We start from the raw sequence: 14,720 nt of genomic DNA, 5'->3' as shown, positions 1-14,720 counted from the left end.
AATGTATGACATATCAGATTAGCTTAACAAATTGTGTTATCTGAGAGCTCACTTCGACGTGCAGTCTTTATTAACCACTCGCCTCTCTTGCTCAGTATCTCGTCGCAACATGCTTTACAAAATCAGTTGATCAAGCACATGCTGCCTCTTTGCTCAAAAATTTAGCAGAGTAACGCCAATATCTTTGCAAACACGGGCACACGGCAGATAGGGGTGGCTCACTGCCCTATTGCGTGCTTTGACGATCATGCATCCTCATCTGGATTGACAGCCATCAGTCACAACGGCCTTTGCGCGATTGGTGTGGATTCTCCAGATTGTTTCTAGAAACATGAGAATCTCTGTACTAAGCAAATGGGCTAAGAAGCAGAAATGTATTCCGGATACATCCCTAATCTGCAGAAATGTATTCCGGATATACATCCCTAATCTCACCATCCATTCCAGTTTGAGACTTGGGAAATCGTCCTGGGAACGGTCATCGGCATGTATGCTCTGGGTCAAGTCAAGCTTTAGCATTCAGCGTTAAAACCAAGATATCGGGATCAGCATGTGGTTCGCAGCTAGTATTGTTTTGAAGTGTTCTTTTTTTGAGATGAGGGCAGCTAATATTTCACATTTCAGGCTCGTTGGTTCAGGTAGACCCACCTCAGTTCCTCACAGCTCAACTGCTTCACTCTTCCTCCAGACGTCCTTGGTCAGAACACACATGACAACTACTTCGCTCATTCATTCATGCCTTGAGATGCATACTTGAATGCAAACATTCTTCAATGTACTATATAAAACCCTTGTCTCGTCAATCGTTTAACCACCCAGGAAAACAAAGAAAATATACACAGCTGATCGGGCTGCAGAAACGAGCACATCGAACCAACCAAAACCCAAGATGTCGAGCTTCTTCCAATTTCCAGCCGCTCCTCTCGCCGTTCTTCTCATCGTCACGCTCCACGCCTCCACCATCCATGCGCAGATACCTGCCTCGGCAACGACCGGCGCCGCGGTGGCCGCGACAAACCCGCAGCCAGGAGGCAGTAGCGGCGGCGTAGTAGGCGCGGGCGGGCCGGACGCGCCTCTAGAGCTCTACATGCACGACATCCTGGGCGGGTCGAGCCCGACGGCGCGGCCCATCACCGGCTTGCTGGGCAACATCTACAACGGGCAGGTCCCGTTCGCGCGCCCCATCGGCTTCAGCGCGCCCAGGAACGGCGTGCCGATCCCCAACGCCAACGGGCAGGTGCCCACGTACAACGGCAACACCGGCATCCCGCTGGACACCGGCCTGTCCGGCGCCGGGTTCCTGCAGCCAGGGAACGGCGCCGGAGGCGCGGCGGCGGCACCGGTGCAGGTGCAGCTGGGCCCCGACGGCCTCAGCCTCGGGTTCGGCACCATCACAGTCATCGACGACGTGCTGACGGGCGGGACCGACCTCGGCGCGCAGCCGCTCGGGCGCGCGCAGGGCGTGTACGTGGCCAGCTCCGCCGACGGGTCGTCGCAGATGATGGCGTTCACGGCCATGATGGAGGGCGGCGAGTACGGCGACACGATCAACTTCTTCGGGGTGTACAAGGTGGGCACGCCGCTGTGCCGGTTGTCCATCACCGGTGGCACCGGCAAGTTCAAGGGCGCCTGCGGGTTCGCCGAGGTGCGCTCGCTCATCGCCTCCGGCCAGCACGTCACCGACGGCGCAGAGACGCTGCTGAGGATCACCGTCCACCTCGCTTAAGTAGTAACTCATCTAAAGTAGGCCAGCGCTTGTCGGCTGTCGACTGTCATGGCTGCACTGCAGTCGGACCTGCGCTGGTTGTTTCGGACGTGTTGAGGTCTTCGCCTCGTCGGTGCGTGCATGCATGTAGTGTTTGCGTCGGGTGGACGATGCTGTAACTGCAAAAGTTGTATTCGCCTCGTCCGCAGGGTGTACCACCAATTGTTAAATTAAAGCAGTAAGATGTTGTGTGGTTTATACAAAAAAAAAGATATATATATATATATATATATATATATATATATATATATATATATATATATATATATATATATATATATATATATATATATATATATATATATATATATAGGGAGAGGCTATTCAGTAGCCAGCTACAGAATAAGTTATTCTGTAGCCACCTCCATTTACCATAATTTTATATACTAATTTACGATAATGTCAATATATATTTACTATAGTTGGGTTACTATAACACATAGGGATATTTACCATAACGTTATAGTAAACCACTTAGTAAGGAGTTACTATAATCTCATAAATTAACATAGTAATTATAGTAACTCAAGGTGGCTACAGAATAAGTTATTTTGTAGCCAGCTATAGAGTAGTTGTTCTATATATATATATATATATATATATATATATATATATATATATATATATATATATATATATATATATATATATATATATACACGCGCGCGCGCACGGACGTTATATATATATATATATATATATATACACGCGCGCGCACGGACGTCCGCGCTGGAGTGAACGAGCGCCTAGCGCGTCGGGCTCGCGAGAGAGCGCGCCAGTAGTGGTTCCGCGCCGCCCCGGACGTCGTCTGCGCCGCCGGCCGCTTCCCACGCGCATCCCATGTGCCACACCCGATCTACCTTTGAAACATCCAGATGCAACAGTTGCAATATACAAAAGAAGACAGATGAAACACTTGAAACAAGCGTCTGAAACACTTGCGAAAACACGTTTGAAAAACATTTGAAAACCAAGCATATGCAACATCCAGATAAAACACATGCAAAACACTTGAAACATATGCTTGCAACATGTATGTATATGCAACATCTAGACAAAACGCTTGCAACATTCGTCTAGAAAAGATGAAATATTTGGAACATACACTTAAAATATAAGTATATAGCCACTACAACATGTGCAACATCGATATACAACACTTGCAACAAACCTTGAAAACATCTGAAATACTTGAAACATACTATTGCAACATGCGCTTTCAGCGTAGCATCTAATTGCTGCTTGGACAGACTCGTCGACGCGGAGCTCGAAGCCGCGGAGTGTCACTGAGGTCACCGGTGTAGAGCTCGTCGGTGGCATGGACCTCGGCAGGGACAGGCGGATGGAGCACGGCTGCGACAGGAAGCGCGAGTCTAAGAGCGAGCACCTAGTGCGTCAGGCTTGTCATGCGCGGCGCGAACGAGGACGGGTCCGTCCCGCGAGCAGGCGACGCGGGCGGGGGCAGCATGGGCGAGTGCAGGATCTGTCCAGATGGATAGACGCCCTATAAAGAGCGTTATATATCGTGGACTTGCTAGGGAGTTGGGCTCGCGAGGGAGCGAGTAGTGATCCCGCGATGCCCTATAAGGAGCGTTGTATATCACGAAAACCAGTGAACGTTTGGATTCTCACATCCATTTTCTTGCATTTTTGCCCCCACAAGCCAACAAGCCACAAGGCCACCGCCCGGGCGGCCACAAGTCCTCAGGCCGACGTTGCGCTGAGCCTCTCGCCACGCAAGCGCCGGCGCGGAGATGACCTGAGAACCTGTACTGTTTCTCACAATCTGATGACTCTGGAGTTTACCATGTGAGAAAGCAGCTGTGTTATGATCCTGAACTGTACTAGAATAAACGCTCTTTTGCAGTTTGGTCTAGATGCTCTGATGCTTGCTGCATTTGTGTAATCAATCATACGGGAGGCCAAAGGAAAACTGACCCCCGATTCCTGAACAGTTAAATAAAGGGGCAGTACACCATCTGAGGGTTCACTTTTACAGCGCGGCTACGAATGCCATCTGAGGCCTGCACGCTTACCGTACACCATATCAGATTTCATCGGATAAGCGAGCAAATTGGGAAACTGCATCCTCGAGGCGAGACAAGTGTGCAGCAAACCTATGCTTCAGCTCAGCAAAGTCCGCTTCATCAAAGGCGCCTCGCATTACCTTGAGACCGTTCTGCAGCATCGCCATCCCTTCACAGATACCATCTGGCATCTTCCTCTTCTTCGTGCTGGCATCCTTTGCGATGGGCGCCTTCTCAGGCTCAGAGACAACTGGAATTTCACAATAAGCCTCAACCAGCTTCTTCAGCGCTCTCCCCTCTGAAACCAGGAGCCGAATTTGCTCTTCAGACCATTTATCAGTGTGCAAGGCAACCTCTTTCTGAAGATAAGCTCTCAACCCCAGCATGAATCCGTTTTCATCTATGCTCGTCCCTGTGCTTGCATTGTACGAAAGGGCGGCATCTCCAGGAACAGATCTCCAGAGCTGTGTAAAGGATGTGCGGGCAGCAAAGTACCCAAAGGAATCCATTGAGAGGTGCATGAGTGCCCAATGCCGTTCCTTCAGCAGGAGATGATACAGATCACATATTGCAGAACAAAGTTCGTTAGCATCATCTTCGGTAATGTTCAAGTGACCGAGAGTTGACATAAAGGAAGTCATCGACGGTTTGCACTGAGACAGCACTGCATTTGATTTATCAGAAGTGGACAAGAACAGAGTGCGCAACTGCAGAGTCAACTGCTCCATCTCACTGAATGCGCAAAGATGCCTTGTGTTTGAGATAATAACCAACATGGAACTAATGTGCTTGGCGAGGTTATCCGTACTGCTATCTGGTGCAGTTCTATACATCTTTTATGAGAGAGATGGTGAACTTAAACATAGCAGTGATGCTCTTCTCATCTACAATACTATCATCCTTTCTTACGCTGCCAAAAAAAAGTAAGGAGTGTGTAAGACAGCCATCATCATCAGAGTGAATAATACTGGTAGTTAGAGAATAGACTCACCAATGCTGCAATGTAGAGGCTAGAGCATGCACAGGAAGTCCTATCACACCCAAGCTAGAAGTTGGCACATTGATTACTCGATGGTTCTTGGAGTAGCTCTCCAGATAGCCAGCAAAAGAGGTAAACATTTTCTTCACAGCAAGTTGCTTTGTACCATCAGACAATGAACCCAAAGGAAATCCTTCCATCAGCAATGCTAAGTGTAAGATTGAAGACTTGGAAGAGTTTTCACCATTCAGCACACTAGTATATATTTGATCAACAGTTGCAGAAGATGCATAGCTCAAGATGATGCACAATGAACGTGCAACTTTCCGCAAAGCACTGAGAGGTGCAAGAACATCCTCTGGTGATGCAACAGTCTTTAATAGAAGGAAGACTTGATTAAGTAAATTAATTGAAGTCTCAGTTTCAGCATAACGCATGAAGAAACACCATAGCTCTGTAATAATTTCCAAGCAAAGGAAATGGGGATGGAAAATGTTTTCAAGTAAGAAAGCCTCCAACTCATTCCAAGCAGCACTTGAAGCAACAGTAGAAATCATAAAAGTCTTCAATGCTTTTATTCTAGGTTAAAAGCTATCCTAAGGCCTATATACACCGCACGGTTAAGATCCTCGATCCCTCATCCACACGAGGCCAAGAAGACCCCTGGAGGTGAGGGAATCGAGGAGCTCACCGGCGGGAAGAACTGGAATCGGCGACGATCTCCTTTTTGCCCGGTCTCTACTGTAGCGAAGAAGATCAAGGCCAATTGGGCCGTGGGCCTCTGTCCTGCTCGTAGTATATACATAGTAAACCGTAGAAGTCTTCGATCGATTACACAAGAGTATTGTGAAAACATAATGCGAGAGCACCATGTGCACTGTACGAATGCAGCACATAGCATCATCTCCTATGCAGCTTGCTCTAAAAAAACGTACATCGTCTCCTAGGCCAAAATAAACTGTCCGTCAACGATCTCCTAAGGTAAAACTAGCAAAACGGAGCAGAAAATAAACATCAAGTTTCTGCTGTTTATTACGTATACATACGTCGCCACGTCGGCCAGTTCATCAGTTCGTCGGAAATACAGTGCAACTGTGCAAGCACTCCACAGACCACAGGCCGTACACTTGTGTGTGCCTCTAGAAGGGTGGCAGCTGACGCTAGATGTTGTTGGATCCAAGAAGAGCTTGGCTGGCGATATCTATGCTGACGCATCGACTATATCACCATATGCATCATTCAGACCAAAAAGGGCAAGAACAGAAAGGAATAAGGATGGCTACAACTTACAAGAAACTAGGGATCTGATCACACTGTATACACATCACAGGAGGAGTGCAAACGTAGTGACTGTAACAGTTCTGCAATAATTTCAAAACAAACAGCATTCTATTTTCTTCAATTAGCTGAGAGCTGCAGCGACAATCTCCTCCCCACAGGTGTAAAAGGTTAACGTCTTTCCACGTCTCCAGCAGAAGCATACAAACGGTTTTCCAAGTTACATAGAAACTTGGCAAATTTATATAGCTTTGAAGTAACTCAGTATATGGAAAGCGGCCATCACAATAAGTTCCTTGAACACACAGTCATTCCAACCAGCAACCCAAATATACAAGAGAATACCGACAAGTCCATCTTAAGTACCAAATAAGTAGCAAGCTAAGAAGCCAGTTCCCCATCCACTGCGATCGGTAATATCAGTGCTTATTAGGGTAGGGGTGGTAAGGATGGTGATAGCCAAACGCAAATTCTCCAGGGTCCGGATGCAGCGCATGGGAGCGACAATAGCACATTTCACAGATTTCTGCCATATTGTTATGTCCACAAGCAAATATCTTCTGTACGCCAGGACGTGGAATACCAAATCGACAGTAGCATGTCTTGCAAAAGGAATCCACTGCAAGAAAACACAGGAAGGCAAGCAATATCTAAAAATGAGTATAGTGAACGATCCTGAGGTCTCTGGTGTGTGAGAGGATGGGGAGGGGAGGGAGGGGCGGGGTTCATACATTTGCCACTAGTACGTGTAGCCCACCAAAGAGGGTAACCCAAGACACTGTAGGCTGGTTCCTCTGAAAACAGAAGGATCAGCAAAAATTAATTTATACAGAAAGCATTAGAATGTCACTAATGAGGTTTATATATACCAAATAAATACACCATACAGACTATAACTGTCAAATGCATCATCATATTCATTCATGACCTATGATAGCACGGGTCCTAAAATATGCACAAAGGTGGAACCGGGGCATTCAGCGGTAGCCTTTTTCTGCAAACGCGGGAGGGTGCTATGGTATTTCCCAGTTTTTACCTACACTTGGCACTAGCAAACGAGATGCATGATCTTCCAGCGAATACATACGAGAAACTAGAAGAGAAGATGCATCGAGCTATAGAGAAGTAGACCATACCTACGGGGGTGCATGTAACAACTCCACGGAAACCATTCATGTAAGCAAGCTCGTAGAAGAAGACAGACCGTGGAGCAGCAAGGAACGAGAAGACACCAGAGCCCTTCTTCCGAGCCACGAAGTTCCCATGGGTCCAGCAAATGCCATTGTGCAAATGGGAATTCCGGGACACGTTGCCAAGAACAGGCTCATAGTCATTGCCCTGACTCAAAACCAATCCAATCATTCACGGAGTAAGGAGCAAGTGTATATACCAAGATAAAAGGGGAAAAAACGCAAGTATACAGATAGGAAGTAAATTCCCTCGAAGATCCACTAACTGGTTTCCGTGTGTCAAACTGAAACAATTACTATGGTACTCCCTCTCTCCTTTCAAAATTATAAGATAAGATGTTTTGGCTTTTCTAGATACATTGTTTTTGCTATGTATCAAGATATAGTGTATATCCAAGTACATAACAAAGTTTTATGTGTCCAGAAAAGCCAAAATGCCTTATAATTTGGAATGGAGGGAGTATAAACCAAATTCAGAGCGGCAGTTTATCGTACATTGACACATTTAATGATCCGTGCACGCGATGCATATGCAGAGTAGGGTTAGGCAAGGCACGAACCGGATGCTCACGGTTGTAGTGGTCCAGGCAATCCTTGACAAGCTGGCGATCCATAGCTAATTTCTCGAAGCAGCCCGGCAATCCTCGTCTTCAATAGAAGAGAACGACATTGAAGAACACAAGCGAAATCGAAAACAGGATTCAGATGGAGGGCGGTGGAACGAGGGGTTACCGTTGAAGAATGTCGATATCTTCGAAATCCATCGGCTGATTGGGGCGGATGCGGATGAAGTTGGGATTTATTCGAACCAAGAATAGGCGCCACAGCCGCGCGAGGCGCGAGAACCACCCAGCGAGGCCCGGGAACCACCGCTTGGGTGGTGGCCGCGAGGGTATCAATCCAAGGCTGGTCATCTTCTCGGTGTAGTCGAGCATGTTGCGGCGGAACTCCTCCATCTTCACGGACGCCGCGGCGAGGGCGGCGGCGTGCGGGTCCATGGCATCCGGCGCTGGCACGACTGAAGACGCCGCGGCGACGGCGACGGCGGCGGCGCGGGGGCCAATGGCATCCGGCGCTGGCACGACTACGAAGAGGGGAGTAATCTCCGTCTCCGTGAACGTGGCCATGGCTGCTCCGATCCGATCGGCTGTGGCTAGGGTTAGGGCTAGGCCGGTGCGCATCCGCTGCTCCTAGCTATACCCCGGTGGATCTCGCCGCTGCGTGACTCCTGTGCGAACTGCCAAGCGTGGCGGCTTCCTTGTCCGTCTCGATTAACGGAACACGACACGACAGCAATAGATTGTTCCTTTTTGTCCCAAGCGGAGAACTGGAGGTTACTACTGGGCCGCGTTAGTTGCTGTTAGTAGAGTACAAGTAATAATACAGTAACGTAATTACGTTCGTTGTCAAATGCTCTTGCAATTTTTGGGAAGGGGTGAAGGGATCACCACACACTGAAACGTGCCAAGGCGTTGCCCACTAGCAGAAACTAAGCAGTAATTTTTTCTGCTTTACTGATTTGAGTAGCAATCATATTCACAGGTGCTACCAATTTTTTCTGTGCACTCGCTATTGATCAAAGCCTGAAATACGGCACTAAGCAGTAAGCACTCACATTACCGGCAGGCGGCTCACGAGAAAAATGAAAGTGACTATTTTGGAATGCTTCTCACAATGGATTAGATATTTCCTGTGATTTCCAAAAGCAATCATTGTGGAAAACACGAGAGTGCATGCTTGATGTCTTTTTTTAGCCGTGGTAAAAACTTCGAAACGCTTTTGTAGTTGATAATGTGCAAACCTCCTATATCTTCACTCTGCATAGAGGCTTATCATCTAAGGTTTTATAATTATTGTTTCTAACAGCTTTTAACCTTCCCCTAACTTTTAGTCTACCTTTTATTAAGATAATAGGTTGGCTTCCTTCTGTCCCAACTTTTTTTTTTCGAAAGGCGGGAAAAAACTTTTGCCGGATTTTTATTAGACGATAGAAAGAAAAAAAAAAGAGGTGTTACAACTTTTTTACGAGCCCAGACTCAACTCTACTAGACCCAACCACCGTATAGAGAAGTAAAAACAAAACGAAGCTGAGTAAGAGGAGAAGGAAAAAACGAAATAAAAATAAGGCACTACTGTTGATCTTCCGTCCCAACTTTTTTATCCTGTCAATTCAAGCCGTCCACATGCCGTACACTTGTGTGCGCCTCTGAAAGGACTTATTAGCCTTCATCTCCCTCACCACCGACAAATCACTCTGTCCGTTGCACTGTTAGCGTAGCTCCAGTGTTGGGCCAGAAGCGAACCAAGGGCAGCTGAAACCGAACCATGCACATTGGAGCATCAGATTCAAAAGCGAACTCCAAACACGGTTCGGCTGCTACGGCATAGAATATTGGGTGAGATCTCAACAGACATGTAGATGGTGGACCTCACACCTAAAAAGCACTAGCCGACCTACTTCCACCCCAGGTCGCCGGCCGAACAGGGTGGGACTTCCGGAGGAGCGGCGGCGGCGGCGGCGACGCGAACCCTGACCGGGGCAACGGCCTCCTCCTCAAGCCGGCCGGCCGAAACATGTCTCTGCTCGTGCTGGAGTCCACGCTGGAACACGGCAGCGACTTCTCGGTGCCGTACCCGACCTACTTCCACCCCAGGTCGGACGCCGACGTGCTCCGGTGGCAGGACAGGGTGCGCGGCCAGCACCGGACGTGGCTCATGGCGTTCGTGGGCGCGCCGCGCCCGGACGTTCCGCCGAGGATCCAGGTCCGGGAACGCGTGATCGCGCAGTGCAAGGCGTCCAGCGCCTGCGCCATGCCGGGGTGCGCGCGCAGCTCCGGCAGTGCCCAGTGCCACAGCACCGCCGACATTATGCGTCTATTCCAGAAGGCCACCTTCTACCTGCAACCACCTGGCGGCGACGACTACTACTCCCACACGCGACGGTCGGTATTCGACTCGATGGTGGCCGGCTGCATCCCGGTGTTCTTCCACGCGGCGTCGGCGTACAAGCAGTACCCGTGGCACCTCCCCAAGGACGACCACCTCAAGTACTCGGTGTTCATCCCGGACGCCGACGTGAGGCGGCGCAACGTGAGCATCGAGGCCGTGCTCCGGGCGATCCCTCCGGCCACGGTGGAGCGGATGCGGGAGGAGGTGATCATGCTCATCCCGACTTTGTTGTACGCCGACTCCAGGTCCAAGCTGGAGACGATCAAGGACGCGGTCGACGTCGCCATTGACGGGATCCTAGACACGGTGGCGCGGATCAAGAACGGCGAGCAAGTCAATTGTGGCGGGCCGGTGGACACGGATCCACCGAACCTTTTCGCCGCGACAGCATCAAGGATCGCGCCGAATGGATCGGTGCGAGCAGTTGACCAGCATCGGTAATTTTGAACCGGCGAAGGGATCTGTGTTTTTACAGTAGTATATATCTTCGTGTGGTAGCAGTGATCCGCTTTGGCACAGCTTTTAGTTGTTTCATCTAGAAAAACAGGTGCAGCCCTAGTGATAGCCGGAGCAACTCCATGAGTTTTCTAAATCCATCAGACCATCTGTTCGTTAAACCAAGGGGATTGGGAGGGATGGCGGGGTATTAAATCCCCTAGAAGTCAAAATCCTTCTCAACCCCCTCCAATCCTTCAATCCGTTTGATTTTGACAACCACCGAACAAGGCATCAGATGGATTATACAATGAAATCATTTCTGCAAGTTGAAGATTGCAAGAATTTGTAAAGAACACAGCTATATCTCATATTGATATGGCCCTGTTAGTTTCGCTGAAATTTGGCTGCTGTTGATGCTGATTTGTCGTGAGAGAAAAATACTGTTCCTTCACTTAAAAGTACTGCTGAAGCAGTACTGAAAAACAGGGTGGATCATCAGTATGCCGATACGATAGATTTCCACTTGCGGCAAAAAAGAAAGAAAGATAGATTTCCAATATTTTGTGTAACGTTCCATTTGGAATTGCTAAAAGATTTGTAAAGTAATCTGAACATGGGCATTATATGAAAGGTGAAAATTTTAACTTGATAAGCAGCACGTCAATTACTTGAACTTTTAACATTTAAACTACTTCCAAGAAAGAAGAGAATTGCTATGACTATGAAAAATGGAAGACATACCTAATTGGGCTGTCCACGCACTTGCAGGGCTATTGCACAGAACGCACTAAAAGGACACCACTCACGGCGCAATATTACAAAGGAGTTGCTATTGTTCCATCAAGTAGCCTTTGCTCCATTTTCCTACACACAACACGTGCATGGAGCATGGAAGCTTGAAACATCAAATTAAACCAGCACCGGTTCCTTTTTTTTAAAAGCTGAAGTGTATAAACATAGTCTTCCTCATCTTTGAGTGGGTCCCACTAAATATTGAAAGCATTCATTCCCTCTGCTGTCTCTTCTTGTCTATTGTCACAAATTTTTAACTCAGCCAAACATCTGCTAGAAGAGTAGAAGCCTCCATACCTGATTTTTTTGAAGTGTTGCAATGGTAAACCTCGAGTCTTGGGAAGAAAGATGATACGGATATTCTTTTGTTTTTTAAAAAAGTTGAATATTCTTCGAGGCATCGGTGAAAATCAACGCTGTGGGTAGTCTAAGGACATGTTGACGTACAATCTAAAGTGATGTGCAGTGAATCCAGTGATGGAATGGGAGATAGGTATTGATAGCACATTTGGCTCTCCCATCCCCTCATGTTGAGGGGCCGTTTGGTATGGCTCCTCGACCAGCTCCGGGAGCACTTCCGCAGCTTCACCAACCAAACGCTAGAAAATGGATCCGCTCCGCGTCGGGAGCCGCGGGAAACCCGCTAAGAGGAGAGGAGAGAGAGAACAGGAGCCGGAAAAACGAGCTTCGCCCGGCTCCGCCCCTGTTGCCGTGGGCCCAACACGGGGCATGGGCGGATTTGCCCCCACCGAGCCGTGCGGGCGCGCGCGGGCACGCGCGGCCGCCGCCGCCACCGCACGGGCGCGAAGTTGCCGGAGCTCTGCGCGCGAGGCCGTCGGGGCGGGCAGCGCGGGTCCGTCAGAGTGGCTGGGAGGCAGGTTGCCAGGCTGACGCAGGGCTGCCGGGCTGCCGGGCGTGCAAGCGACGGAGTGGCTGGGAGGGCGGGGTGGAAGTGCGGCACCGATGGCGTAGTGGCGAACTTGCGAGGCGTCCACAGAGGCACAGACCGGAGGTTGAAGGAGATGGGGTGCGTACGCGGCCACGTGAGTAGATAAGGTTGGGAAAGAAAAAAAAAAGAAAAGAAAAGAAGAGAAAAGAGAATAGAAAAATAGAAAAAAAAGAAAAAAAAGGTAATAGAGACATTTCATCTTTGTGCGGCTCTGCGTGCATCAGTGATACAGGGAGAGAAAGAATAAAAGAAATAAAAAGAAATAAAAGGAGAGAAAAAAGAAAAAAGGTATTTTGGACCTTTCATCTCATTCCATCAGAAAGAGAAGTTGTTTTGCCAAATGGTAAAAAAACAGATTCGACTTCCAAAGTGAATCTGCTCCTCAGATGAAGTCACAGCTAGAGCAGTTTTCGCTGGAGCCGGAGCTCTACCAAACAGACCCTAAATAGTACGGATCGCAACCCTATGTGTGGGACGGATTGACGCATAGTGGGAGGTGTTTTCGTACTGTATCTAGTGATACTAATTTGGTGTCATAAATATCTAGTGACGATATTTTCTATGAAGTTAGTCAAATTTAAAATAGTTTGACTTAGTTTTGATTTAAGATGGATGAAATATGAATCTAGCATGTGGACCCCTCATGATAGGTCTACATCAACACACGGTGGCATGCCACGTTAAAGCAGGAAGCAGGTCATGACCCATTTAGACCATAGTTATTAGGACCGGACCGGCGGTTGGACCGCTAAAAGATCGAACTAGAGCCTAAACCGGTTCGGTTCATTTAAAAGACCGTTCGTGTAATCAAACCGATAAAAACCGGTTGAATTGGCCATTTTTTTATGGAACCGGTGAACCGGCCGGTTGCATTCAAACCGCCCCGGTTCCATTCACCATTGCAAACCGGCCATTGTCGGCCGGTTCAACGGTTCCACAAATAACTGGCTGGTTCAACCGGTTTGTACCGGCTCGATTGCACAGACGGTCTTTTGAGTGAACCGGACCGTTCAGGCTTTGGTTCAGTCTTTTAGCGGTCCGATCGCCGGTCCAGTCCGGTCCTAATAACTATGCTCCGATGACACCAGCAGCCAAGTCTAGGGACCTAATGATAATACTTTTAAAGTTGTTGACCTAAATGACACTTGGTCTAAATTTAGAAATCCTACAAAATAATAATTTCTAAGCTAGAGGACTGAAATGACACTCTTTACCAAGTTCAATGACCGCTCCCTAATTTTTTTAGAAAGACGGCAAGAGCTTTGCGATTTTTATTAGACGAATAAAAACAAAAAAACAAAAATTACAACCACTAACACAGCAGCGACGTCTGTGCTACTTTTCCGCAATTCGAATATTGATTGCCCGCCCCTAGCGCTACGCTCCCCATGCATAAGGCGCCCGCATATGATCAGCTTACTCAGATGCGTGACTGCCAGAATGAAACAGAGCTAGCTTGCCATATCCCTCCGGAAAGAACCTTGATGCCGTCGAGGCGAAAAGGTTCGGCGGATCCTTGTCCACTGGCCCGCCACAGTTGACATCCTCGCCGTTCTTGATCCGCGCCACCGTGTCGAGGATCCCATTGACGGCGACGTCGACCGCATCCTTGAGAGTCTCCAGCTTTGACCTAGGGTCGGCGTACAACAAACTCGGGATGAGCCTGATCACCTCCTTCCGCATCCGAGCCACCGTGGCCGGAGGGATCGCGAGCACGGCCTCGATGCTCACGTTGCGCCGCCTCACGTCCGCGGTCGGGATGAACACCGAAAACTTGAGGTGGTCATCCTTGGGGAGGTGCCACGGATACTGCTTGTACGCCGACCCCGTGTGGAAGAACACCGGGATGCACCCGGCCACCATCGAGTCGAACATCGACCGTCGCGTGGGGGAATCGCCCGGCGGTTGCAGGCAGAAGGTGGCCTTCTGGAACAGCCGCATGATGTTGGCGGGGGTGTGGCACTGCGTACTGTTAAACTCTCTAGATCGTCCAGCAGTAGATCTTAGGGTTTGTTCCTTTTGAATACGGGATGAACAGAGGGGGAGATAGGAGAGAGGTGTTGGTGCTGAACCTGAGCCCTCGGAGGGAGTCGCGGATGAACTGGAGCCGGCCATCTCAGGTTCGGTGATGAAGGTCTGCGCACGGGCAGCGACGGGTGGAGTAGAGGTGGCACAAACGTCGATGCAGTGCAGACGGACGGTGTGGCAGTGACGACGGCGAAGTCAGTGGAGCTTGCCATCGCTGGCTACGCGCCCTCTCAGATCGGTCTAGGGTTTGTCAGTGGGGTTTACGACTCACGGTGAACCTCGTACCTCGAGCCGCCGGCCCCCACCACTTTATATAGCGCAGTGC

General features: G+C 48.9%; 4 protein-coding genes and 1 pseudogene across 4 annotated transcripts; 2 read left to right on the top strand and 3 right to left on the bottom strand.

The window, feature by feature from the left end:
• Nucleotides 1-88: 88 nt before the first annotated feature.
• On the top strand, nt 89-1,807 carry LOC136553117 (dirigent protein 16-like). Its single transcript, XM_066544583.1, has one exon. The coding sequence runs from the start codon at nt 890-892 to the stop codon at nt 1,724-1,726; it is 837 nt and encodes a 278-aa protein (XP_066400680.1). The 5' UTR covers nt 89-889; the 3' UTR covers nt 1,727-1,807.
• Nucleotides 1,808-3,244: 1,437 nt separating this feature from the next.
• LOC136469480 (uncharacterized) lies at nt 3,245-6,096 on the bottom strand (annotated as a pseudogene).
• A 52-nt stretch (nt 6,097-6,148) lies between these two features.
• On the bottom strand, nt 6,149-8,541 carry LOC136507991 (uncharacterized). Its single transcript, XM_066502582.1, has 5 exons — nt 7,972-8,541; nt 7,800-7,887; nt 7,186-7,387; nt 6,781-6,843; nt 6,149-6,668 (listed from the first exon to the last, which is right to left on the bottom strand). Exons 1-5 carry the CDS (start codon nt 8,418-8,420, stop codon nt 6,469-6,471), a joined length of 1,002 nt encoding a protein of 333 aa, XP_066358679.1. The 5' UTR covers nt 8,421-8,541; the 3' UTR covers nt 6,149-6,468.
• Nucleotides 8,542-9,564: 1,023 nt separating this feature from the next.
• On the top strand, nt 9,565-10,911 carry LOC136469472 (xyloglucan galactosyltransferase KATAMARI1 homolog). The gene is made up of 2 exons (XM_066467659.1): nt 9,565-9,621; nt 9,709-10,911. Exons 1-2 carry the CDS (start codon nt 9,565-9,567, stop codon nt 10,627-10,629), a joined length of 978 nt encoding a protein of 325 aa, XP_066323756.1. The 3' UTR covers nt 10,630-10,911.
• A 2,872-nt stretch (nt 10,912-13,783) lies between these two features.
• Nucleotides 13,784-14,308, bottom strand: LOC136469463 (xyloglucan galactosyltransferase MUR3-like). The gene has a single exon (XM_066467652.1). The coding sequence runs from the start codon at nt 14,306-14,308 to the stop codon at nt 13,784-13,786; it is 525 nt and encodes a 174-aa protein (XP_066323749.1).
• Nucleotides 14,309-14,720: the final 412 nt, after the last annotated feature.

This window comes from Miscanthus floridulus, chromosome 1 (assembly GCF_019320115.1).
Source record: "Miscanthus floridulus cultivar M001 chromosome 1, ASM1932011v1, whole genome shotgun sequence".
NCBI lineage: Eukaryota > Viridiplantae > Streptophyta > Magnoliopsida > Poales > Poaceae > Miscanthus > Miscanthus floridulus.
Note: the sequence above shows the minus strand (reverse complement) of the source record. Positions and strands in the feature narration are given on the sequence as shown.